Below are 25,101 nucleotides of genomic sequence, written 5' to 3' on the forward strand. Positions count from 1 at the left end.
CAGTGGAGAACGTGCAATTTCTTCGACCTCACAGCCCTCTCTCACGGTATCTCTCAATAATTTGCTTTTTCCTTTTCTCAACAGAATGGATAGAAACACAATTTTCTTGAACCTGCTTCTGATATTTACTTGTAGTAAATATAGCAAAGGGAAACTTATACACTAAGATAAACTGTTTTTCAACCTGCTCTCTGTATAACCTCAGTAATGCTCATTATGGGGCAACATAATTTCTGTCTTGTCACTCTGTGTCACTGGGGAAAGCCGTGGATACGTTAAACATTTATGTGTATATGATATCATGGATGGGAATTTCAAACTACTGGAAAGCACAGCCCGTTTCACTTCCTCGATTCTTAGTCATGCTTCCAGGGGATTAAATTAAGGCACCGTGTGCAGGAGTCCATCTCCAACCAGGAAGAGTTGCCAACAATACACACTCGCATACAGACTCCTGCATTGTGATTGTGGTCATTTTAAAAAGTAAAATACAAAAAGCACGGAAGCTCACCAAAACAGCAGCACGGACCATGCAATTCTCTAATCTCACAGCCCTCTCTGACTGCATCTCTTAATAACTCTCATTTCCCTTTTCTCAACAGAATGGGGACAAACGCAACTTTCTTAAACCTGCTTCTTACATCTAGGAGCAACAGGCCTAGTGAGTTGGATTTCAGACTGCAGTGTTCCCAATCAATTCTGGGTATTGCAGGAACTGCCGAACCTAGTCAGAACTTGACAAGAAAAGTAGAAAAATTGCCATTTCTGGGCCCACTATTGAAATTTTTCCCCCTCTACAAAATATGGGCGATATTCAAGAATGAAATAAGATCCACAATGATGACAGTGAAATTTCACTTTAATAGTGTATCTGTGATGAGAGCAGGTAACTGGACACAGCCAGTGGAGCATCTGTGTGTGTGTGTGTGTGTGTGTGTGTGTGCACGCGCACCACCACTCAAATGGTTCAGCCGCCCACGGTGACGGTCGTGTGACCGAACTACTTGCCCACCTACACAGGAGTGGGTAAACAGAGACGAGGCTAAAGGGGGGAATGAAAACAGGAGACATGTGTGTCTGTCTGCCTGCGACTGCATCCGATCTGTCATTGCAGCTGAGACTACCGTGGGTGGAGGTAAGGGTGGGGAAGTGGTGGGTGGGGCGGGGGCACTCAGTCAGGCTTCCTGTCTTGGCACACCCTGTTCTGCCCATTTCCTGTCTGCTAGAAAAATGCCCAGCTCTGCCTGCTTTCTGGACCTTGCCAAGCCAACCCAAACAGGACCCAGCAAGTCAGCCTGTTTGACCATTTACTTCTCTCTCTGTCTAAGTGTCTTTAAAGGTTAAACCAAGAATCCCCTGACAACAACCTAATTGTATTTCGTATGTGTGTTATAGACGTAGACTGATAATTAGTAAAAAAAAAACAAACAAAAAAAAAACATTTCAGTTCTCTGTTTACTTGGACAGATGTTACCCTGGGGGAAATTTTGAGAAGGCTATAAATATATGCCCACTTCCTTCAGTAACCCACCTTTCGGCACATTAAACCAAAAATGGACGCATCAAGACAAAAGGCAATCTTTACAATAATGCAGTTTCACAAATGCACGAAGCAAATGCCATACATTTCCACAGCATGAAAAGGCCATTTTAAAAGCACATTTAAACAAGAAAACAGGTAAGAAGTTTGACAGAGGTTCGCGACAAATATTTTTCCATGTGTAATTCCCCACCCCATTCAAAAGGTCACTCTACTCAAAAGAGCCCTCTGTGTTGCTTGTTTAAGGACCGTTTTGACGTCGGCCACGAACATCCGCTCTCACAGAACAGTCACTCTACACCTCTTAAAAAGGGCCTGTCTGGTTCTGAGGGTGACGAGAGAATAAAAGACAATCTTTTCTGGCCAGTCATTTTTCCTGTGTGCTTGAATACAGTTTCCTAGGGAAAGACCCAGCATAGAGACTCCTTCTAAGCCTAAACTCAATGGGTTATGCTGTAAAGGGCCACACTTTGAGGAAACGGAGATAGTCCGCATAAACATTTTGACCCGCAATATTATGAAGAGTAGCTAAGAGTGATGCAGAGGATAAAATAATAATAATAATAATAAATAAACAAACCTGGTCACAAACCAAGACGGTCATTATGACCGTTTTGGATTTTCAAAGTTTAATAACTTTGTGAAAAATAAAAGATACAGACCTGCCGCCCCCTGAATTCTCCTAAAACTGCATATAACCATCCACCCATTGTCTTAACCGCTGCTGGAGCCTATTCCAGCAGTCATTGGGCGGCAGGCGGACAGGAAGCCAATTACACCAAAAAAACATTTTTAAAAAAAAGTCATGATAACATCTATCTAAAACGACCATGATCGGTCAAAATGACCGCTCGTAATTTACACGTGATCGTGCGCGTCATGTCACTATTTGTGACGTGTTGTGGTCGCGTCATTTCCTTCGCTAAATTCATCGCTCTGTCCTAGAAAACAAAAACCCAAAAACTAGCCTTCTCCAGTGCCGAGACATGGTCTACATTTGGTTTTTGATTAGTGCCAACATGTCTGGGTACAGACGCCGTTTCAGACGCACCATGACTGACGCCTTGCAGTATTTACAGGCGTTGGACAGCGGCCATTTTAAGTTGTTTGAAAAATAGTATTAAAAGTTGTTAAAATGTTAATTTTGGTGTTAGTTAGTTTCTTAACAGACATACGAACATATGTAACGCATTAATATCTAAATCGGATATTGTAACGTGCATGGATAAATAGACTCGCTAGCCCTTGGCTAACGGGTCGGACCCTTTAGTCGGCTGGCTACCGTTGTCGCCCGTGGTGTGGGAGACACGGGTTCGCGTCCCGGCTGTGGCGGTTCCTGGGCTGTCCTCCTAAAGGCCCAAACATACTCGGGCGGGGCGGACTCCGCCGTACTAAAAGCGGACGCGCGCAAAGCTCACATTTTACGACCGCGATGAGTCCGCGCCGCGCACCAGTGTCACACAAAAGACTGCTCGGCATGTATTTGTCACATCGACCTCCAATAAATGGGACACCGATCTGCATTTTGGATTTGCCGCCATCGCGTGGTGGAACAAAGGAAGCCGGAGCGTCTGATGATGGAGGCGAGCTTTGAGGAGAGACTTGCCAGACGAGGTGCGAAAGTACCCACACCAGCGTCTCTTCAGTTTATTTTCTTGTAGAGCCAGCAGGCAGAGCATCTCTTCCTCGTCGTCAGCGTCGGACGCCATGGCAGAAGAGTGTAAACAGCGCGCAAGAATTGTGGGTAATGTAGTGTTTCACGGACAGTTTTACAGGAAACTACAACGCGGAAGTGCGCTCGACTATGGAAGCCCAAATGGTAGAGGCTAGTTCCCATCGATGCAGAGAACGGTCACCTGAGCATGCGCAAGTACTCGTTGCCTTCGTTGTTTGGGTAGGTTAAGGTTAGGGTTAGGGCGGGGTTAGGGTTAAAGTTAGCTAATCAGACGCAGAGTAGGGGTGGGTCTTCCTAGAATCCTAGCACCTGGATGCTACGCGGGGCGCGTGGAGGCATGGTAGAGGCATTTCGCGCATGCTCAGTTGACTGTTCTCTACTCCATTTCCGTTCTCTGCGTCGATGGGAACCAGAGCCCTAGAAAGAGAGTTACGTCAACTCCGTAGACGTCAATGGGCCAATGCAATGGCGGATCATGGGAGCCCAGGATAGTTCCAAACAGTGCGCATAGAATATGTGTCACGTTGGAATATACACTCACCGGCCACTTTATTAGGCACACCTGTCCAACTGCTCGTTAACGCAAATTTCTAATCAGCCAATCACATGGCAGCAACTCAATGCATTTAGGCATGTAGACATGGTCAAGACGATCTGCTGCAGTTCAAACCGAGCATCAGAATGGGGAAGAAAGGTGATTGAAGTGACTTTGAACGTGGCATGGTTGTTGGTGCCAGACGGGCTGGTCTGAGTATTTCAGAAACTGCTGATCTACTGGGATTTTCACGCACAACCATCTCTAGGGTTTACAGAGAATGGTCCGAAAAAGAGAAAATATCCAGTGAGTGCCTTGTTGATGCCAGAGGTCAAAGGAGAATGGCCAGACTGGTTCGAGCTGATAGAAAGGCAACAGTAACTCAAATAACCACTCATTACAACCGAGGTATGCAGAAGAGCATCTCTGAAAGCACAACACGTCGAACCTTGAGGCAAATGGGCTACAGCAGCAGAAGACCACACCGGGTGCCACTCCTGTCAGCTAAGAACAGGACACTGAGGCTACAATTCGCACAGGCTCACCAAAATTGGACAATAGAAGATTGGAAAAACGTTGCCTGGTCTGATGAGTCTCGATTTCTGCTGCAACATTCCGATGGTAGGGTCAGAATTTGGCGTCAACAACATGAAAGCATAGATCCATCCTGCCTTGTATCAACGGTTCAGGCTGGCGGTGGTGGTGTAATGGTGTGGGGGATATTTTCTTGGCACACTTTGGGTCCCTTAGTACCAATTGAGCATCGTGTCAACGCCACAGCCTACCTGAGTATTGTTGCTGACCATGTCCATCCCTTTATGACCACAGTGTTCCCATCTTCTGATGGCTACTTCCAGCAGGATAACGCGCCATGTCATAAAGCTCGAATCATCTCAGACTGGTTTCTTGAACATGACAATGAGTTCACTGTACTCAAATGGCCTCCACAGTCACCAGATCTCAATCCAATAGAGCACCTTTGGGATGTGGTGGACCGGGAGATTCGCATCATGGATGTGCAGCCGACAAATCTGCAGCAACTGCGTGATGCTATCATGTCAATATGGACCAAACTCTCTGAGGAATGTTTCCAGTACCTTGTTGAATCTATGCCACGAAGGATTATGGCAGTTCTGAAGGCAAAAGGGGGTCCAACCCGGTACTAGCAAGGTGTACCTAATAAAGTGGCCAGTGAGTGTATATGCAGTGCATGAATATCTCAATTGGGTATTCATCTTGGCAGAGTATGGAGTTTAAAAACCAGTGGTCCTTTTGATCGCCCATGGTCGTTTTAGGGAGGAGTGAAATCCTGGTCGTGCTAGTGTTAAATTCTGCTTATAATCGTGCATCATGGCCTTAATGACAACAGTGTAAAACTATAATGAGGGATGATTGCCTGAAATTACTCATCAATCATTTATAACCTTAGAATGTAACATGGAGATCATTTGCCAACTGAATGCTTTGTGCGTCCTATTATCCCATCAATAACAGACCCTGTGGGATGACACTGTCTCTGGAGAGACCATTAAAAGCATGAAAACAAGGAGCTTCCAGCTACTCAGAGTCTGTGACCTCAGAGCTATGGGCTTTTGTTCTTAGGGGCAGGGGTGGAGGGCAGCAGGTGGTTAAATGCATACGCGCATGCGCAAACACACACACACACAAACGAGTGTGTGTATGCCAACCCTGAGGGCGAGTTTAAAGAATTGCTCTTGCATAATAATGAAACTTAGGCGTGAACCCACATGGTTGCTTTATGATCCGCTTCTAACGACAGCTTTCTGTAGTAGTCTCCTGATAAAAAAAGGCCTCCGCTATGAAGATCAATCTGCTTTGTGTAACTAGCCAAACTTCCTGAACCTTCCTGGTGATGTCATTGCCTCATGGTAAAGAGAACATCTGTGCAGCTGAACGAGACTCCTCAGCTCTTCTCGCTCATTACTCACATTTTAAATGCTTTGCTTCACATTTTGGTGTAAGTGTACGTGTGCATGTTTAACATTCAGCACACACCCCCCTGAAGAAGACCAAAACATCGTATGTTGGCCTTTTGCTGACAAGAATAAATGTAAAATATATGAATTTACTTTTAACTGTTTCAGTGTGCGCTTCCACATTGGACTCGGTTGTGTTTTAGTCGGTACTTCAGATGCACCACAACCTTATATTTGATCTCGAGACTACACAACCGTGACTTTTGGAGAAACTTCTCTTTTTTCTTCTTCTTCTTGTTTTTGCATGTTTCAACATGTAAAAAATGTCTAATAGTCAGACCACCGGGGAAAATTTTGGACCCGTAAGGTAAAAATTTCTCCAGCAACCACAGCGTTTAAGAGTTTTCTCTCAAAAGTACCCTGATCTTGAAATCACAGCAACCGAGACGATCAAATTATTTTTAAAAAAAAACTTTTAGTATGGATTCTTTCTTGGAAGCTTTACTTTATTTAGAGCCTATCTGGCATCGCGTCTTACATCTGTCTGGATTGTATTTTCATACCGTTTGTCTTCATGCATGCCAAATAACCAAAGCATGGCGGCTGAAGAGGCATGCAGGCAAACAAGTGGCTCTCTTTGGCTGTTAGCGTGGACCGAGAACAGCCTTGAGGAGCACCGTCATATCCACAACAGTGAACACATTTCCCAAACCTGAAGGGAGGGGGGCTTCAACACTAAAGCATAAAGCTCACCAAAATACCCATTAACTAGACCTTTTCCGTGTCTGTGAGAGATGCTTTATATAAATAAAGTGCAATTAGTGGCACGGATCAGCCAGAGTGTACCCCCCCCACCCCACCCTCTACCATTAAAATGTAGTTCCCTGGTTTGTTGCACCACCTTGGTCTAAGCTTTTCTGGATGGTTAGTGTAGTGTCCATTTATTCAGATAAAGGAGAGTGGTTCTCAGATTCTCAGGGCCTCCCTCAGCTAAAGGATTAGAAAGGCGACTCAGAGGATACCTCCATCACCACCCTCCCCCATAGCTCCCCCCCCCCTCTCTCTAAAAAGTACACCCACCCACCCTGGTCAGTCTTAAGCACCTGCTCCAGTACACTTTTTGGCCGGGGTCACTGGAGTCTACTTTTTCTTCCTGTTAACCTTTATCCATCATTCACTGTTTTCTTTTGGTTCAGAAGAATAATGTGTATTTATATATATATATATATATATATATATATATAAGAGCATTATTCCGAGCTTGGATTATTGTGAGCATAAATAGGTTACAATATAGGAAGGATTAAAGCAGCCTACCATCTGACTGACATCCAAACTAATGCCCTCTAATGGGACGCCATATATTTAAAAAAACCATTAGCAAACTCTTATTTTAACATTATCAGCAGTTAACTACATCTAACCCTAGAAGAGACACGAAGAAGAAACCTATAATTGACTTTCGTGGCACCATTTAACTGAACGTGCTTTGCTCACATCTGCCGATACCGTACTAGCAGCAGACCAAGCAGCAGCAGCAGCGAGTCGGGAAGCTGTAGAGGGAAAGCACGATGGGACAACAAATGGCCTGTTTGTAATTACACTCATTTTTTCCGCCGTGACAAAAAAAAAAGAAAAAAAAACTTCCCACGGTCACAATCTTCGCAATATCATCAGACAAATCGCTACTTGAGCTCGACATAACTTGGCGTTTACTGAGAGGGAGAGAGGGAGAGCAGCCCTAAACACTGGCAACGTTCATTCTCCACCACCACCACCACCACCACCCTCCCCGTTTTAATAACAACAACAACACATCCACATCTGTTGCGCCCTTCTCACCCCCTAGGGATAAAAGCTGGGTCGGTGCCTTGAGGACTTACCATTTTACTGAGATCCATGTTGCGTTAGTTGTCTCCCGCAAGGAAAAGAAGACGGAGGAGGAGGAGGGAGGGAGGACGGTGTCGGCTTGTTTTGTCCCACAGAATAATCAGTGACGGGGGAGCGATCCGGCCAAGCGGCGCATCGGGACAGAAGGGATGTAGGAGCGGGTCCGTTCGTCCCGATTCAGTCCCCAAACACTTGGCTTCAGTCCTTCACTTCTCCCCCTCTTCTTCGCTCGCTCGGCGGAGGGGAGGTGTGTATGTGTGTGGGGGGGGGGCTACTAGCATCCGACGATAACACCCCTCGGCGCAGGAATACCACGAGCGAGGGCGATTCCCGGCGGGAACATGCGGCACATTTCCCCGCGGTGTCGTTTCCAACCAGAGCAGCGTCCGTCTGTGCGGCGAAGCGCCGAGCCCACATAGCGGCGGGCGGGCGGGCGGGCGGGCTGCCTTTATTCTGCCAAGAGCGCGCCCTCCGTCACACAATAGCATGGAGGCAGCGTGAGTGGGATGGCTTTAACCCCCCCGGGTTTTTCTCTCTTTCTGTTTTTCTGTTTGTTTGGTTGTTTTTTACCTCTCAAGCCCTACTTTAATGAAGTCCCCGACTAGCAACGACTTCGTGTTTTAACGACGGTACTTATGTCGGGGGGAGAGGGGGGGGCATGTAGGCTACATAAGGGGGCCCACCACGACAGCTGTGCGTCGGGACATAACGATGTCGTGGCTCGGTAACGTCTTGCTGTTTCCGCGGCGGGCGGCCGGGCGGCGTCTCCAATGCGGGTTGAAAACGCCACCCGGTTCCAGAGTGCGCGGCGTTCAGGAGACGACCGAAGCCAGTTTAAAGGGTGCTGTTTGGTACCGGGGGCAGTGGAAAGGGGGCTTAGATCGAGCAATTTTAGGTCGGCGGTGCCCCCAACTGGTTTCTCCGAGACTGTCCAATTGACCGTCCTCTGTGTGCGTGCGCGCGCGCGCGCGCGCGTAAACAATCTCTCATTTGTGTGCATCTCTGCAGCCAACAGTTCCCTTTGCGTGGTACGGCCACGTGGGAATTAATTTAACCCGGCACAAACGACAAGACACTTCGCCCTGTAGACGTCTCCAGATTTGCAGCGCCTCCTTGAATCTTATCAGACTCAAAACAAAAGAGGAAAATTACAGTGTGAAAGAACAGAAACTCCTACTTCTTTTCTTCTTTTTTTTTGCCTGTAAGCTTTTCAACGTCAATCACTCGTCACTTGCAGCCCTCCATACAAATACACACATATACTACATGCAAAGACTTCTCCAGCCGGTTGACAACACAAATCTTGTGAAAACAACATGACATCAGCTGACTTGAAAATTGGACCGAGCCATTAACAAGAATCAATATGCCGCTCGATATACTACCGGTGCCATGTATTATAAGGCTTAGGCAAACAAACAAACAGTGTGCCTCTGGACAATGGCTTTTCTTTTTTACTGTCTCTTCACTTCCTGGTACGACGTGGGCCCTCAGCTGAGAGCAGCTGTGTGGAGTCAGAGCCGTTCTCACATAAAGTGGTCCAACTCCGTCTTCCTGGTATTTGGCTCAGTCAATAAAACGCTTTCTCCCTTATTAAAGTTTACCAACAATCCTGGTCACTCATTGAGCTAAGGCACATGTAAGTGCCATTTTCCTGTGAGCAAAAAAATAAAAACGATGACATCATGCCGACACTGAGGATGGAGAGCTCAGCCAAAATGCTGCCTCCAAAGTCCTCTTTGGAAATTCCCACTTTTACAAGTTCAGAAGTTAAGCACCACTTGTTATGTGCGTTCAAGCGGTTTTGGTCAGAAACGGCATGATGGATGCTGCAGGGAAGTTCCTCTTTTTGTTGTTACTGGATGGTCTTAGTGAAGAAGACCATTTTGCACCGAAGTGGCAAAATGAAGGAGAGAACGCATATTCGGCAAAACAGAAATGATGTTTTTATCAAGTTACTGAGCCAAGAGATGTGCTGAGGAATGAGACACTAGACAGAGTTGCTTGGCCACAGGTGCATATGCAGTTATTTTTTTCCATGTGTGTTTTTTAACGCCATTGCTAATTTAACAACAAACCCCCAACTTGGAACCCTGGAACTTACAGAAACTTCAAAACTTCCCCACATATAGTGGTCATTCATGTGTTTCCATCTGAGTAATACAATATTTCCTAGATGACTTGAAGGCAACAAAGGATACTAGAGCATGTGTGGTACAGTACCCGATAGTTGACTTCTAAGATGATAAATTCCCAAGACACCTGGAATAACGCTGAGAAACAGCTTGAAATGTCCCCGTCCCTTCTGCCTGGTCACCTGATAGCTTGTCAAGAGCAGCCAGTGGCCTAACACAATATCCATGTGGTTGGTCAACAGCGCAAACAAAAGCAGTTTGAGAGCTTACAAATATGGAGCCATATAATTCAAGGATAGGTTCACCTGTTTTTATTTTAACCCAGGCTGCATTAAAATGCTGTCTGGCATGAGTCCTACAATCATACAGACAAAAGCTTCACTGTCTTTTCCTCAGGCGCCATCAAAGTAAAATGGGGCGATCATTTGAGCCTTAAAAAAACATCATACATCTCTTTTATGAAAAAAGAAAGATCACTGTGCAATTATATATCTTGAACGATTGCCCACCAGACTATTTTGGAGCACGGCAAGGCATTTCATCGGGGTGGTCAGCTTCTCAGTACAGAAGCGATCAGCGAAGTTTTTGTCTGTGACGCCAGCAGACAGTGTTCACAGCCAGGAGATAAGACACACGATACAAGTACGATAGAAGTTAATTCTCTGTGCTATCCTCTGATGTTCTTCCTCGCCTGCAGCAAGGCTGCGAGCCAAACTTTTACTAAGCTGAGGTAATCATCAGTAAGATTAATACATCCTAACTGCAAACTGTACATACAGTACATGGCTGGGCAAGTACATTACAGCACATTAGCTTCGCACAAAACTTATTCTCCATTATAATTTTGTGGCTCATATGAGACTGAGGTTCTTGTGAATGTATACACCAGTGTTTCCCAACCCAGTCCTCAAGGACCCCCTATCCTGCAGATTTTCTTTGCAGCCCTGAATAGGTACCTGTTTGTAGCTATTCAACCAATCAGCAATGAATTATGTCAGATTTTTGCACACCTTGCATAATTAAGTGCCATGAGATGATTGGTTGTGTAAGTACAAGCAGGGCTACCTATGCAAGGTTACAATGAAAATCTGCAGCATAGGTGGTCCTTGAGGACTGGATTTGGAAACACTGGTATACACAATACATAAACTGTATAACGATAGAGTGGGAGGTGCCCTAAGGATGGCATAATTGTGGCAAAAGTCATGATAAACAGCTCTGGTTAACTGGTTTTTATAGTATATTGTGAGATAAAAGTGGACATTTTGCAATGATTTGATTTTCGCAGTTCATCCAAGCACGCCTCCAAACAGTTTTCTGTCTCCAGAAGCACAAACACACACATCACGTGACAACAAAAAGGCCCATTATACTCCTGGTGTGGTGAGTGTGCTCGTTTTACCCTACCTGCGACAGACTGGCAGTGCAACATTTTTTGGATCCGCTCTATCCCTGAAATAGTGGCAACACACAAACCTTTGTGAAAGAAGATGCTGGGATCCCTTGTTGATTTCACTTGTTAAAAATAAAGTCATGGGGCTGGGGGGGGGTAAGGAGAACTGAGATGTGGATTATTTTGTCAAAAGAAAGAGAGCCAAACATAAAGGAAAGTGATCTTTGACCACTTTTTCCATACATGCGCTGGCTTGGCTTGGCTCGGCTCGGCTCGGCACTCCAGCCCAGTGCGGCTGGATTTTGCATTTCCATTACAGCAGGGCTACGCGCATGAAGGCGCGTCTTTCACTGATGACGTACTCGTCTTGAGTCGACGACGTTTAAAAACAGCGCCCTCTTTTCCGACGGCGTTCAAAAAGCAGCGCCATATTTAGCGCCGTTTACTATTGCACTATGCAACGGCTGTTGGCAGCCAGCTACTTATCATCGCGGATTTTCCGGCTGTTGTTATGGTTTTGCTTGGTATTGTACCCGGTTATTTTGTTGCCCGGTGCGGGATTCAATACGGGATGTACTGCATCACAAGACGACATCACTAACCGCTCGGCTAAAGGGTCAGACCCGTTAGCTAGGGACTAACGTGTCTTATTAGTAGTTTACAGTCGTCACACCCTCCCCGGAAGCGCGCCCTCGCGCTTGGTTATTCCCGCGCTCCGAAGGGACTTCTGAGGATCTGCACACTTCCGGATCCCACCGCTGCCACCAATGTAGCCGAGGGTTTGTAGATGTCGCCTATACTGTATGAAACTATAAAATAACAAATACGGAGGTTCCACTTTCACGCGAGGACCACGTTATTTGGATTCTTCCCCCAACAGAACTCCACAGCAACAACACTGCGTACAGCACTTCCGCTCTCTCTTCAGCCTTCAAAATAAGAGCTCAAGGCATATACTGTGGCAACAGCTGATAACAGGAACTTAACATCACTAACAGGCTAAGTCCAGAAAAATAGGTTACACTATCTACCGCGTATTGCTTGAAAAACGAGACGCCATGACGCTTTCACAGGAGGCTTCTTAAACACGCCGCGGAATCGTCACTGAACGTCGACGCTGACGTCACCGCGGTGACGTCAGGTGGGCTTCGCCTCTTCTAGATCCATATCGTCAGCCCGTCGCCGTTTCTCAACCAATAAGCGGAAGATGCCAAGCAAAATCGTAACAACAGCCTGAAAAGCCACGACGCTAAGGAGCTGGCTACCATCCTAAAGAGGGCGGTGCTTTTAAAGGTCACAGGTTTAAAACAAGCGCGTCATCACTTAGAGAGACACCTCCAAGCGGGTAGCCCGGGTATGCAAATGTCAGCCGCGCTGGGGTATCAACCCTCGCGTTATGATCGCTTTCAGCTTTACAATCGGACGTAAACAGAAATGACACAAACGATCTTCGCTACACTCCTCAACTATTAACATCCTGTTGTAAAGTAAAGAGAGCGACCAACAAACGCATATCGAAAACCCTGCGGTGCGAGAAGAACAAGGACCATCCTAGGAGCGGGAAGGGCTTCTGCACACGAGGAGCCAACGCAAGTATTTGATTTGAATTAATATTGTGGCGAATTCGGGGGGGGGGAGCAGCCCGGCCGGACCGTCACAGCCGGGACGCGAACCCGGGTCTCCCGCACCACGGGCGACAACGTTAACCAGTGGACTAAAGGGTCCGACCCGTTAGCCAAGGGCTACCGAGCCTATCCATCCGTGATCGTTACAATATTTAAGCCAGTCTTTCGGTCTCCAGAGTTTCATCAGGGGGCAAAGGGTTATAGCGGGCTAAACAGCAAACCACGCACCAGTACCAAGGTAAACTAAGACTTTGACTCTTGACCTTCGTGGCTCGTAAAACAAACACAAAAGTCCCTCGCCGTCCTTCCTTCCTCTCTGCATTGAAAGTCCAACATAGCAGATCCCCAGAAGAGGGTGGATAACCGGGCTGGGTTTGGACAGAATTTTAGAGATGATGTTCGGGTTCAGTCACGTCGACCTCAAGTTGTTTTTAGTGAAAATATAGTGCTGGCAATGCTGAATGGGCTATTTCAGGCAATAAATGCAGCCTAGCTAAGGATGGAGGACAAAATTTGTTGTCGGGGAAGTTTAAAACTGCCAAAAACCATGCAGGGAAATCGACGGTATGGAGGCATTTCGGTGCTTCAGCTTACGTTAACTGCGTCGGGTTCGGACATACAAAACAGGATGCCTGGGGCGTCCGGGTGGCGTAGGGGTCTATCCCGTTGCCTACCAACACGGGGATCTCCGGTTCGAATCCCCGCGTTACCTCCGGCTTGGTCGGGCGTCCCTGCAGACAGAATTGGCCGTGTTTGCGAGAGGGAAGCCGGATGTGGGTATGTGTCCTGGTCACTGCACTAGCGCCTCCTCTGGTCGGTCAGGGCGCCTGTTCTGTGGAGTGGGGGGGTGTAGTGTGATCCTCCCAAGCACTACGTCCCCCTGGCGAAACTCCTTAGTGTCAAGTGAAAAGAAGAGGCTCCTCCACATGTCAGTCTGCAGCCCTCCCCGGATCGGCAGAGGGTTGGAGCAGCGGCAGGGACGGCTCGGAAGAGTGGGGTAATTGGCTAAGTACAATTCGGAGAAAGGGGGGGGGGGCAGAACAGGATGCCTGTCGGGTTTGGATCGGGCTCGTTTACTATGCGCTCGGGTCGGGTATGGACAAAATATGCGGCCCGAGCTGCACTCTAATCCCCGAAGCATTTTCAATATCAAAGCCTTTGCTACACCACCAGGACCTCATCTGTTTACTTTTTTTCCTCCACTCTCCAACTTGTCACTCATGTCAAGACCTATTATTCTACAACCAGCCAGTGGGTCGGTGCAATGAGGCCACAAACCACCACCTGCTGTTTCTGCTGCCTCAGTGCTTTTTAATGGTCTCTCTCTCTCTCTCTCTCTCTCTCTCTCTCTCTCTCTCTCTCTCTCTCCCTCTCCCTCCCTCCCTGTCTGTCTGTCTCTCGCTACTGTGTTGAGCGTCAGTCGTCTGCGACTCTCAGGTATTCAGAACTGCAAGCTGCACAAAAGGTGAGGAGGACTTGAGACAATAGGAAGACAGGTGGGACAGGGAAAGGGAACTGGAACGAGTCAGGGAACCCGACAGAGTAGGATGCAGAAAAAGGGAGAGAGAAAGGAAGAGAAAGAGAGCGATTAAAAGCACTTGTCTGGTTCCGCCATGCTGTGTCCTGCTCGTGCCCGAGGGCCACTGACATGCTCCTCCCCTAAATTCCACAGCTGCCAGGGCACCACACAGTACTACAGAGGGCACAGGGCAGGGACAGGGGGCGGCATTGATTAGTACACACAGATAGACACTCGACTACGCAAACGTGTACACAAATTCAGACCAGTGCACACATGCACACAAACACGCACATGCACAGGAGTAATTTCCTCGTGCACACGCAGACGGAAAGGAGGAAGGTGGCAGGAAGTCTAATTCCAAGGCCTTAATTGTGTACGACACTCACGCTGGCTGTCCCAGTGGCGCAGCTGGTGCCCAAGAACCTTGCCATAAGCACTTATTATGGTCCATAACCGGGTTGGAGATTACTACCCTTACACAGTCTTTCATTTCTGAAAAGTTTCATGTCCTCGGAAAACTCCGGCCCTGTTCTGCACTCTAAGAAAGAGTAGACAACAGGAACTTCGAAGCCCAAAGTAAAAAAAAAAGAAAAGAAAAGCACAACATATAGGCTTATATCGTGTGAAATGTTTGCATTTAAAAGCTCATCAAATGTTGGTATACTACTGCAAGAGAACCAAAACATTAACATGACTTTTGGGATAAACATGCAAAAGATTAACCCCCCCCCCCCGGAGTCTGAATTAAAGAGGAAGCTGCTATTATGAGGCCAAACATGTCATTAAAAACAAGCAGTGTGTTATCGGGTGGCCCAGCTCCATTCTTTTTTTAACTCAGCGTGGACAATATAACAGGGAGACATGTGAACACACCCTGGTTGTTTACGCAGCTCAACTCAGAGAGCAGTCATCAGAATCGATAGCTTGAACTCCTTGCTGCCGCTTCACATTATCGCCGAGTAAAACTACACATATGTTGTATTTGGTAATAAAGGTAAAACTAGCTGCAAAAAAAGGAGAGTGAATTTGCAGACTGAATACATTGCTGTCTGTACAATACAATACTGGGGCTCGGGAACATAAACATAAAGCAATGGGTGTAGCCTTCTTCATAGCTAAACGTGGCGGAGCTGTCTGGAGATCCAAAAAGCTTGTACAAAGAGCCAGACAAACTGTTGGTTTTCAATGGAGGTGGCGAGAGCCAGCCACCCAGCAGATTTAGGCAGCTTTAGAGCACAACAGATCAGATGAGATTATCTCTTGCTGATCCCTGTAAAGCAGAGCGCAGATTCATTGATTCCCGCAATGGCTGCGACAGCTTTAGGACCGGAGTCAAAAAATCAGCCCCAATAAAAATGCATGACCAAAACAGTCGAAACCCACTTTCGAAACGAGAAAACACTTACAGTTAAACAAAGAGAGAACATTTCAATTCAGTCATATTGAATGTAAGTCAGCACCGTCGCGAAGGTAAGATACAGTAAGAACAAAATAACTACGTCACATTACATATGGTCAGAACCGGGTCATGTTACAATATCGATCCGTTCTTATGAGTGGCACTGATCTTGCTTTCTCTTGTCTAAAAACTAAGAACTTCCTCCTATCCTAATAGTTACAGACAAGCTGATCTACAAGGTATGTAAACTGAGAAGGTCTATGTTTCAAAAAGGGGATGCCAGATATCGTGTTAGATTAAATAGAGCAACGGTATTTATGCATCAGAGCAAGGCTAAAACCAACCAAGCTCATTACCTTTCTTTAAAAACAAACAAACAAACAAACAAACAAACAACACTGTAGTGACATGGCATAAAAGGAAACTCTATGCATGAAATAAATACAGTGTGGTTTATGCTGCTGATGACCTTGCTGCCTTGGCAAACTTCAGGGGAATGTGATCTCAGAGGAGTCAGACAGTGACCTAGTGACCAAGCTTGGCTTGGGACACATAAAGCCACGCATGTGCTGTCACAGCCTCTAATCCATGCTGTGACTCTCCCGTTTAAGAGGGGGCATGGTACACATGCACGCGACAACACCGAGGATATCTGTTCTGTGCACATAACTGGGTCTCCGTTGACTAAGTCAGAAGCCACTGTAAACAGGGGGGTAAGCAAGCTGGAGTCACTTGCAAACTAAAAAAGCTTCCAGCGCTAGCAGAGGCAATTTCGCACGGCTTGATTCATCTGACCTACTTTTCCATAGCTCCCTTCTGCCTGGTCTGGGGAGAAGGGAGGGGAGACCACCAGACAGACAGGCAGGAAGCAGCAGTCTCCACTACACAACAACACTTAACCTATGATCGAAGGGAGAGGGGTGCTCCCGACTCAATGCAACAAAACAAACAACTTAGTAAGATATAGTCTTTCATGCTCTACAACACAGATTATTCATCCCATTTTTAAAGCTCCAGCAAACGATACATTCTCCTCATCCCTCTGAATTCTGCCTCTTCCACTCACGCAAGTCTCATCTCGGTGGTGGCCCACCACCCGAATCTCCTCACACCTTCACTCATACCATTTCACTCATAGTACTCTAGTTATAGTATTTCACTCATAGTACTTTAGTTATAGTACAGCCAATGCATTACTACGGTGACGTTTACGCATTATTATATTTTCCGCACAGTAAAAACGTGCTGCTTCACTGGGCAACATGGTTATGCAAACAAATGACATCCAGAGATGACTGTTTGTTCTGCATGTGAATGAATGGTCAGCTCTCTTGATTGTTTTCAAATACGACATTACACGCTTGCTATTTATGGTTATGGCTTGCTCAGCATGGGTAAACATCCAGACAGACGCCTGTGTGTAATGTGGCACTGATGTACATGTGACATCAGTGATGGCCAGACACACCAGTGGGCCCTCAACAACAACAAAGCAGCTGAGATTTAGGTTAATGGCCCTTTGAACTCGGGTAAGAGTGCTGTTCTGCCTATTTACAGCGTACACCAGGGAAGAGCAGCAATAATGAGGCAAACTCTGGAGCAGCACCGCCACCACATACCAGCTGCTGGAAAAGGACTCCGGCTCTCAATGCATTTCTATAAGTCAGTAAACGTCCCAACATGGGCGCCCTTCCACCAAAAATGTATATCTCATACCCTAAGACCTTTGGCAATGTCGTATCATTATTATTTTTTCTCTTAGAAAAGCCATTTAAAATCTAAAGCGGTGGTGCTCGTACCTGGCCTCGTTCAAAGTTTTCCTTCTCCAGCTCCAGGCTGTTGGCCCCACCGGTCCGCCGGATCACTTTGGGAATAGCGTTGGGTACTTGCTGCATGGAGCTTTTCACTCTATCCATTTTTGCTTTTTGTTTTTTGTTTGTTTTTTGGTCTGTCTTCGAGATAACACACAGCCGCAGCAAACCAACGAAGAGAAAGCCCGTCTCTCTGCGTGCCGTCTAGAGGGAAATAATCCACGGGAACTATAGCGAGAGGGGGGCCATGCTGCTCTCCGCGGTCGGAGCTCTTCTACACGGTCATCTGGCGTCTCTCGCGCCGACGCCTCGGCCGCTGTCGGCAGCGTGAGCGTAACATTCGGCGCCGCGTCAAGCCGCGCGGCCGGCGACCCACTTATCGGACACCGGCTTCAAAATAAAAGCGCCCGCTTGCTCGCAACACGTGCAGGTACACTGACCCAAATTGCGCAGATGCTTTGAGGTACACACGTGTAAGTCTGCGCGGTAAGCCCTTTTAACACAACACGGTTTCACGTCACTATCCAGAAGTACATTTTTACAAAATGCGTTCTGACGAGTCGTGATTACGGTGTGAGCAGTCGGAATAATAATTCAAGTTGAGTCAGCAAAGCCCCTAGGATTATCTAAACCACCCCAACTATGGACTGTTCCAGCTGCTACCGTCAGGCGAGCGGTACCGCCGCCCCAAAGCCCGGACCAGCAGGCTCTGGAACAGCTTTTTCCACCAACCAACCAACCAACCAGGCTTTTGAACAAAGAACATTAAAGACACTAAGCCGGTTGCCGAACTGACTGGTACTGACCTATGATCTTCAGCGCATCATCAGTTACACACACACACACACACACACACACACACACACACACACACACACACACACACACACACACACACACACACTCAATTCAATGATACTTAATTGGCATGACTGCATTAATTACATCCAAAGGAGTTGAATCAAGTGCAACTGGACTTGGTATATATCCGTGAAGACGTTTCGCCTCTCATCCAAGAGGCTTCCTCAGTTCGTGCCTTTCTGACTAGACCAAGCTAGTCTGACTGGCTGGTGATGAGACTCAGATATTTAGCCTCTTTGGAGTCGTTATCAGAGCTATAGATGTCCATGGCTCTTTGTGTTCCGATGTTTAGCAACGCCCGTCGTTATCAGAGCTATTGATGAGCGTGGCTCTTTGTGATCCGATGTTAAGCAGCGACGGTCGTTGGGGGTGTTAGTTTCGACTTCGTTAGTGCTCCATTCGGTGGTCATGAGACGTTGGAGCCGTTAGTGACCGACTGTTGTTCTTGGAGGCTAAGATTCTTGAGTCTCCTGGGTAGAGATGACATGCATTCATTCACAGACAAGCATCAATTACAATGTTGCCAAAGCAGGGGACAGCAAAACAGGTCAACAGAGTACCCCAAAATTTTTTTTTAAAGGAAATGGAAAAAGGAATAGCTAGAACTGGCAGAAATGTTATGGCAAGGGCTGGAGCAGAACCAAAAGAGGCAGTTCAGAGGCAGTGGATCGGCAGCGGGTTTATCAACAAAATTAAACAAGGAAAAACACAAGAATAAAGTGTCTTGTGTATGGTGCGTTGTTCGTCTTGTTTGTGGGATGTGTGTCTAAATTGTGTGTGATGACCAGCGGGTTGTGTGTCCAGGCTATGTGTAAGTATTTACTCTACGTGTGGTGCGGTATGTAAATGGCGTGTCCAATGTATGAAATGTGCGTGCAGGCAAAGGTGTCCATGGTCCGTGATCCAAGAGAGAAGAGTGAGTCCTTTAGAGGTCCAAAACCAAAAGCCGGGAGTTCCAAGTGAGAGGTTAGTATTATGTTCAGTCAATGACCACACCGGGAGCCACGTTTATAACTTTTACTTAACCCACATCAACTCGACACTTTTCACCTTGCCGTAATTCACACTGCCCTCTGCCCTTCTTAAAGACACAGTAACTGCTAGTGCTTAACCATAAAAGTCAGACTCGGGCATAACACTATTTTCTCCCCCACCCCCCTTGAGAAAGTAACATAACATAACATATCAGTCCCTACCTAGATGTCCCTTAACCATTCGTAACATAGCCCCTGTGCCAGACAGGCGGAACCCTCACCCTCTGAGGGCGAGCAGGCTGGGGAGCAGGGCCTGGCAATGGCGGAGGGTTACCACCCACCCGGTTTGCCTCCGGTCTGGGCTGCCAACTGAGAGCAGCAGCTGGGGACAGGGATGATGCAGGGTTTGTAGGGGCTACAACCCTATGCAGGCGGTTTGAGTGCCAATGAGTCCCATCGTCTAGTCTTGTAGGTAGCCGGTCCCAGCTGCTGAGTCACCTGATGGGGCTCCGACCAGTATGACCGTAGCTTGTTCTGGCAGTGGGCGTGTTTGATCCTGACCCAATCCCCCACAGACAGAGAGGGAGTCTGTACTCGGTGGGAGGCATCAAGCCTCTGTTTCATCCGGGCCTGTGAGCTTCGGACCTGAGTTCTGGCTTTCTGGAGCCCTGGGCTCTCGTGTGCAGTGGCTGGCCCCGCTCTCAAGCGCTCCAGTGGTTGCTTTAGTTCCTGCCTGATCATGAGCAGAGCCAGTGTCCCCCCCCCGTGCCGGAGTGCTTGGATGCCCAGATGGTCAGGAGAGTTTGGCTGAGTGCAGTGCTGAAGGTTTTCCCTTCCTTCAGACAAGCTCGAATTCCATTCTTGAGAGTTTTGTTCAGTCTTTCCACCCCTCCGTTACTCTCTGAGTGGTACACTGCTGTACTGATGTGCTTGATGGACCACAGTGACAGGAACTCTGAGAACTCTGCTGATGCAAATTGGGGTCCATTGTCCGTCGTGATGACATTGGGCAGGCCCCAGTGCCCAAACAGCTTGTCGAGGCAGTCGATGATGGTGTGTGAGGTGATGGAGCCCAGTTCGATGGCCTCTGGCCACTTCGAGTGAAGGTCATGCACGACCAGCAAGTGACATGCGTGGGTGCCCCATGGAGCTCTCCACAGAGGTCAATCTGGATGTGCTCCCATGGTGTGGACAGCCACAGGGTTGGAGTGAGGGGTGCCGTGGTAGGTTGGCCGGTTTTCCCACTCAGAAGGCAGCAGGTGCAGTTATGCACCAGCTCCTCTGTGTCAGAGTCTATGTGAGGCCACCGCACGGTGTCTTGGCAGCACTGTTTCACCTTGACCACCCCCAGATGCCCATCATGCACCATTTGCAGCACTCCCTTAGAGTCTCTGGTACAATGGCATGGTAGCCACGGGAGAGGCACACCTCCCCCCAGCAGGAGAGCTTGTCGTGGACTTTATGGTAGGGGAGCAGCCTGTCATCCACCTTGGCAAGTCAGCCATCCTGGACGTAGGCATGAAGGGTTGTGAGTGTCTCATCCTCAGCCGAGGCCTGCTGCAGCTCGGCCAGGGTGACTACTGTGCTGAGGGGCCCATGCAGCATGTGGACACAGTTGTCATCCTCTGGCGTCACCCCTCTTATCCTCTTTGGTCATTGATGGTTCGGGACAGGAGGTCGGCCACCATATTGGTATGCCCCAGCAAAAATTCGAGTCTGAAGTTGTACTGATTCAGCCTATCTGCCGATCTCAGTAGTCTCATGGGCCTGTGCCCCGAACCTCGGGTCGCCAGCAGAGCCGTCAGCGCCTGATGATCTGTGCAGATAGTGAAAGCCCTGCCGTACAGGTAGACATGCCAGCGTTCGCATGTCCACAGGCAGACAAGAGCTTCCCTCTCCCCCACTGAGTACTTCTTTTTTTTTTTCAAAATAATTTTATTGCTTTTCACACAGGAAGGCAAGTGCATTTATACAGTTATACAGTAGAATTAAGAATGATTGTGTTAGCAGTGGAACAATAAAGACAACAGTGTTATAATTGTCCTGCTAGTGATACAAAACACATCCCTCAAAGCAAGCCCACCCAATTCTCAAAACCCCCCACCCCACCACCCATCCCATGAACCCCCCTCCCCACCACCCATCCCATGAACCCTCCTCCCCACCACCCATCCCATGAACCCCCTTCCCCACCCTCCACTCCAGTCCCCCCCCCCCCCGCCCACTATCCCGCCCGTTCCCCTGGGGTCACATTCATACACACACATTCATTTCAAGGGAGAGGGGAAGGAGGAGAAAAAAAGGGGGCCAACTAAAGAGAGTTGAGAGAAAACATGGTAAACGAAGAGAGATGGTAAACTAAAAGGAATAAAATAAGGATAACATGAAAAGAGTGACTAATGAATAATAAAAAAGAGGGGGGGTGGGGTCAGCTCTGATCAGTCAGTTTCTTCATTGATAGTTAAGGTGTCAATGTGTTCTAAGAGGGGTTGCCAAGTTTTACGGAATGTCTGTAGAGAACCCTTTAATGAGTATCTAATTTTCTCAAGCTTGATGCAGTGTAGTATCTGCTGAATCCAGCTATTGTGAGTGGGAGGGGAAGAGTGGGTCCATTTAAGAAGTATGAGCCTTCGGGCAAGTAGAGTAGTAAATTCAATAACTTGGTTTGTGGCCTTAGGAAACATAGGTTGGGATTCGGCAATTCCAAGGAGGGCAGTGAGAGGGACAGGGTCTATCACTGTCTCCGAGACGGTACTTAATGTATCAAAAATGTTTGTCCAGAACTCAGCAAGCCGCAGACATGACCAGAACATATGTATGTAATCAGCTGGAGACTGTTTATATCTGTTACATGAGTCTGTTCTGTCTGGATAAATCCTAGCTAGTCTAGCGTTGGTATAGTGGACTCTATATAAAACCTTACACTGCAATAAACTGTGTCTTGCACATATAGAAGAAGTGTGTACAAGGTCTAGTGCCTGCCACCATTGCCATTGCCACCATCTGTCATAGTGGTCCCGAGGTCCTGGTCCCAAGCGGCTCTCAGGGAGTCTAGGTGAGTTGGGTTTAGTCTGAGTATGTTATTGTATAGGATTGAGATGAGACCCTTACGACTAGCGTCTGGACACAGAAACGAGTCTAACTGTGTTTCTGGTGGGCGACCAGGGAGCTGTGGGAACTGGTTTTTAACAAAGTGCCTGATTTGGAAGAAGCGGAACAGGTGGGTGTGTGGAAGGTTAAATTTTATTGACAGCTCTGCAAAGGAGGAGAAAACACCATTAGCGTACAGATTGTAGATGGTTAATAGTCCTTTTTCTGACCAAATTTGGAACACTGGATCAGAGCAAGATGGTAAGAAGAGGTGGTTTCTATATACTGGGGCTAGACCCGTTGGAGAGTGCAGGCCAAACTGCTTCCTAAACTGGTTCCAGATCCTTAAAGTGTTTGTGACTACTGGGTTCTGTGATATTTTTCTAGCTGAGGGGGGTAACTGCGAAGCAGATCACCGACCAGAGTGAGAGACGCGCAGAGGCCAGCTCCATCTGTGCCCAGAGAGGCAGGTTATCCTGTGCCGCTGTGGTTTTCCAGAAGAGAATCTTACCGATATTACAAGCCCAGTAATAGTAGCGGATATTTGGCAAGGCCAGACCACCTTCACACTTGGGGAGTTGAAGGGCTGAGCTTTTGATATGTGCCCTTTTACTGCCCCACAGAAATGAGTTAATCATCTGATTGAGTGTAGAAAAAAAAGATTTCTTGATGAAAATCGGGATGTGGAGGAACACATAAAGAAAATGAGGAGCAACTGTCATTTTAATCAGATTTACGCGTCCTGAAAGTGATAGAGGGAGGGAGGACCACCTAGACAGGTCAGACCTAAGACGATCTAACAGGGGTTGGACATTTTTTGCGAATAGCTCAGTAAAAGATTTGGTGAAGAAGACTCCTAAGTATTTGAATCCCTCGGTGACTCGTCTAAAGGGAAATGGAGCCTGAGGGAGTCTCTCCGCGGGAGGGTTAATAGGTAGATATTCACTTTTCTAGAGGTTAAGTTTGTATCCAGAAAGATTTTTGAATTGTTCCAGAATGTTCAGGATTACGGGAATGGAAGACAGTGGGTCGGAAACGTAGAGCAGCAAATCGTCAGCGTATAAGGACAGTTTATGAGACACCCCAAACCGTGTAATGCCCTTAAATCTGTCCTCTCCACGGAGCCACATGGCTAGTGGTTCCACGGCCAAGGCGAACAATAATGGGGATAATGGACAACCTTGGCGGGTGCCGCGGTAGAGTGAGAACTGGCTTGATCTAGTGCCATTAATATAGACCGACGCTACAGGGGAGGAGTACAGGACTTTTATCCAAGAGACAAAATTGGCACCTAGACCAAATTTTTCAAGTATGTAAAACAAGTACCCCCACTCCACTCTGTCAAACGCCTTTTCCGCGTCTAAGGAGAGCACTATTTCAGGTGAGTCGGTGGCGGAGGAAAAGAGTATATTAAACAACCTTCTAGTGTTAAAAAAGGATTGTCTTCCGTGGATGAAACCCGTGTGATCGGGGTGAATCAGAGCCAGCACGACTTTTTGGAGACGACACGACAGAACCTTGGCCAGTATTTTTAAGTCCACATTAAGAAGAGCGATCGGCCTGTAACTGCCACAGAGGAGTGGGTCCTTAGACTTTTTGAGCAGCAGTGTAATTGAAGCCTCTGATAAAGTAGAGGGCAAACAGCCTACTAAGAAGGCATCATTGTAGACCCTCACTAAGATTGGGGCGAGTACTTTTGAAAAGGTTTTATAGAACTCAGTGGTGTAGCCATCAGGCCCAGGTGCCTTACTGCTTTGTAGTGACTTTATTGCATCCTAAACTTCTAGAATTGTTATGGGAGCGCCCAGCTCGCTAGAGTCATCCACCTGGGGAAGAGTCAATAGATCTAGAGGATTCAAGTTGTCCCAGTCAAACAGTGATGAGTCGGATGAGTATAATTTAGAGTAGTATTCAGAGAAGACGTTACTAATTTTTATAGGGTCTGTTGTGACCTCGCCAGTGTGTGACTGTATTTTAGGTATCAGCCGGGATGTACTTTCCGCACGTGCTTGGTATGCAAGACGTTTTCCTGGCTCATCTCCCTGTTCGAAAAAGCGCTGTCTGGTACACAGGAGGAGTCTCTCAACTTGACCGGTTGATAGTAAATCGTACTGCGATTGAAGTTGAAGCCGTTTTGTATATAGAGCTGGAGAGGGGTTCTGTGAGTATTGTCTATCCAGTTCTCGTATTGCATCTGAAATTTCTATCAATTTTGAACGTTCTTGCTTCTTGAAATGGCAGACAAACAAAATTATATGTCCGCGGAGGCACGCCTTAAAGGACTCCCAAAGTGTGCCACTACTAACATCTGATGTGTCATTTATGTCAAAGAAGACCTGAATTTGTGTAGCAAGAAAGCTTTTAAAATCCGGCTCAGCTAATAAATGTGTATTAAATGTCCATGGTTTGGAAGGTGGTCTGCCATGAGGGAAATTAACCTCTACAGATGTAGGGGCGTGGTCAGAGATAACTATGCTGTGATAGTCACAGGAGCGAACATTGTGAGTTAGATTAGTAAAAAGAAATCTATCCGTGAATAAGTGTGGTGAACATGTGAGAAGAATGAGTAAACCTTGTTGGAGGGGAATTTAGTTCTCCAAGGGTCTATTAAGCCCAGTTGCTCAGCATGATATTTTAAAATGTTGGCGGACTTTGACGTTGTTGAGAGTGTGGAGGATGACCTGTCTAGTACTGTATCCTGAACCTGATTGAAG

The 25,101-nt window shown here is 47.2% G+C and overlaps 1 protein-coding gene across 3 annotated transcripts in view; it reads right to left on the reverse strand.

Moving 5' to 3' along the window:
* hip1 (huntingtin interacting protein 1) overlaps positions 1-17,810 on the reverse strand; it is a 70,723-nt gene extending 52,913 nt beyond the window's left edge. For 2 of the 3 annotated variants that reach the window (XM_056283143.1, XM_056283140.1), the window contains exon 1: positions 17,451-17,810. In XM_056283143.1, the coding sequence (XP_056139118.1) occupies positions 17,451-17,567 (117 nt within the window). In that variant the 5' untranslated portion in view covers positions 17,568-17,810. Of the gene's footprint in view, positions 1-7,570; positions 7,959-17,450 lie in introns of those variants that run through there. The other variant, XM_056283141.1, reaches the window with a different exon arrangement.
* Positions 17,811-25,101: the final 7,291 nt, after the last annotated feature.

The sequence above is a fragment of the Lampris incognitus genome, chromosome 7 (assembly GCF_029633865.1).
Source record: "Lampris incognitus isolate fLamInc1 chromosome 7, fLamInc1.hap2, whole genome shotgun sequence".
Lineage (NCBI taxonomy): Eukaryota > Metazoa > Chordata > Actinopteri > Lampriformes > Lampridae > Lampris > Lampris incognitus.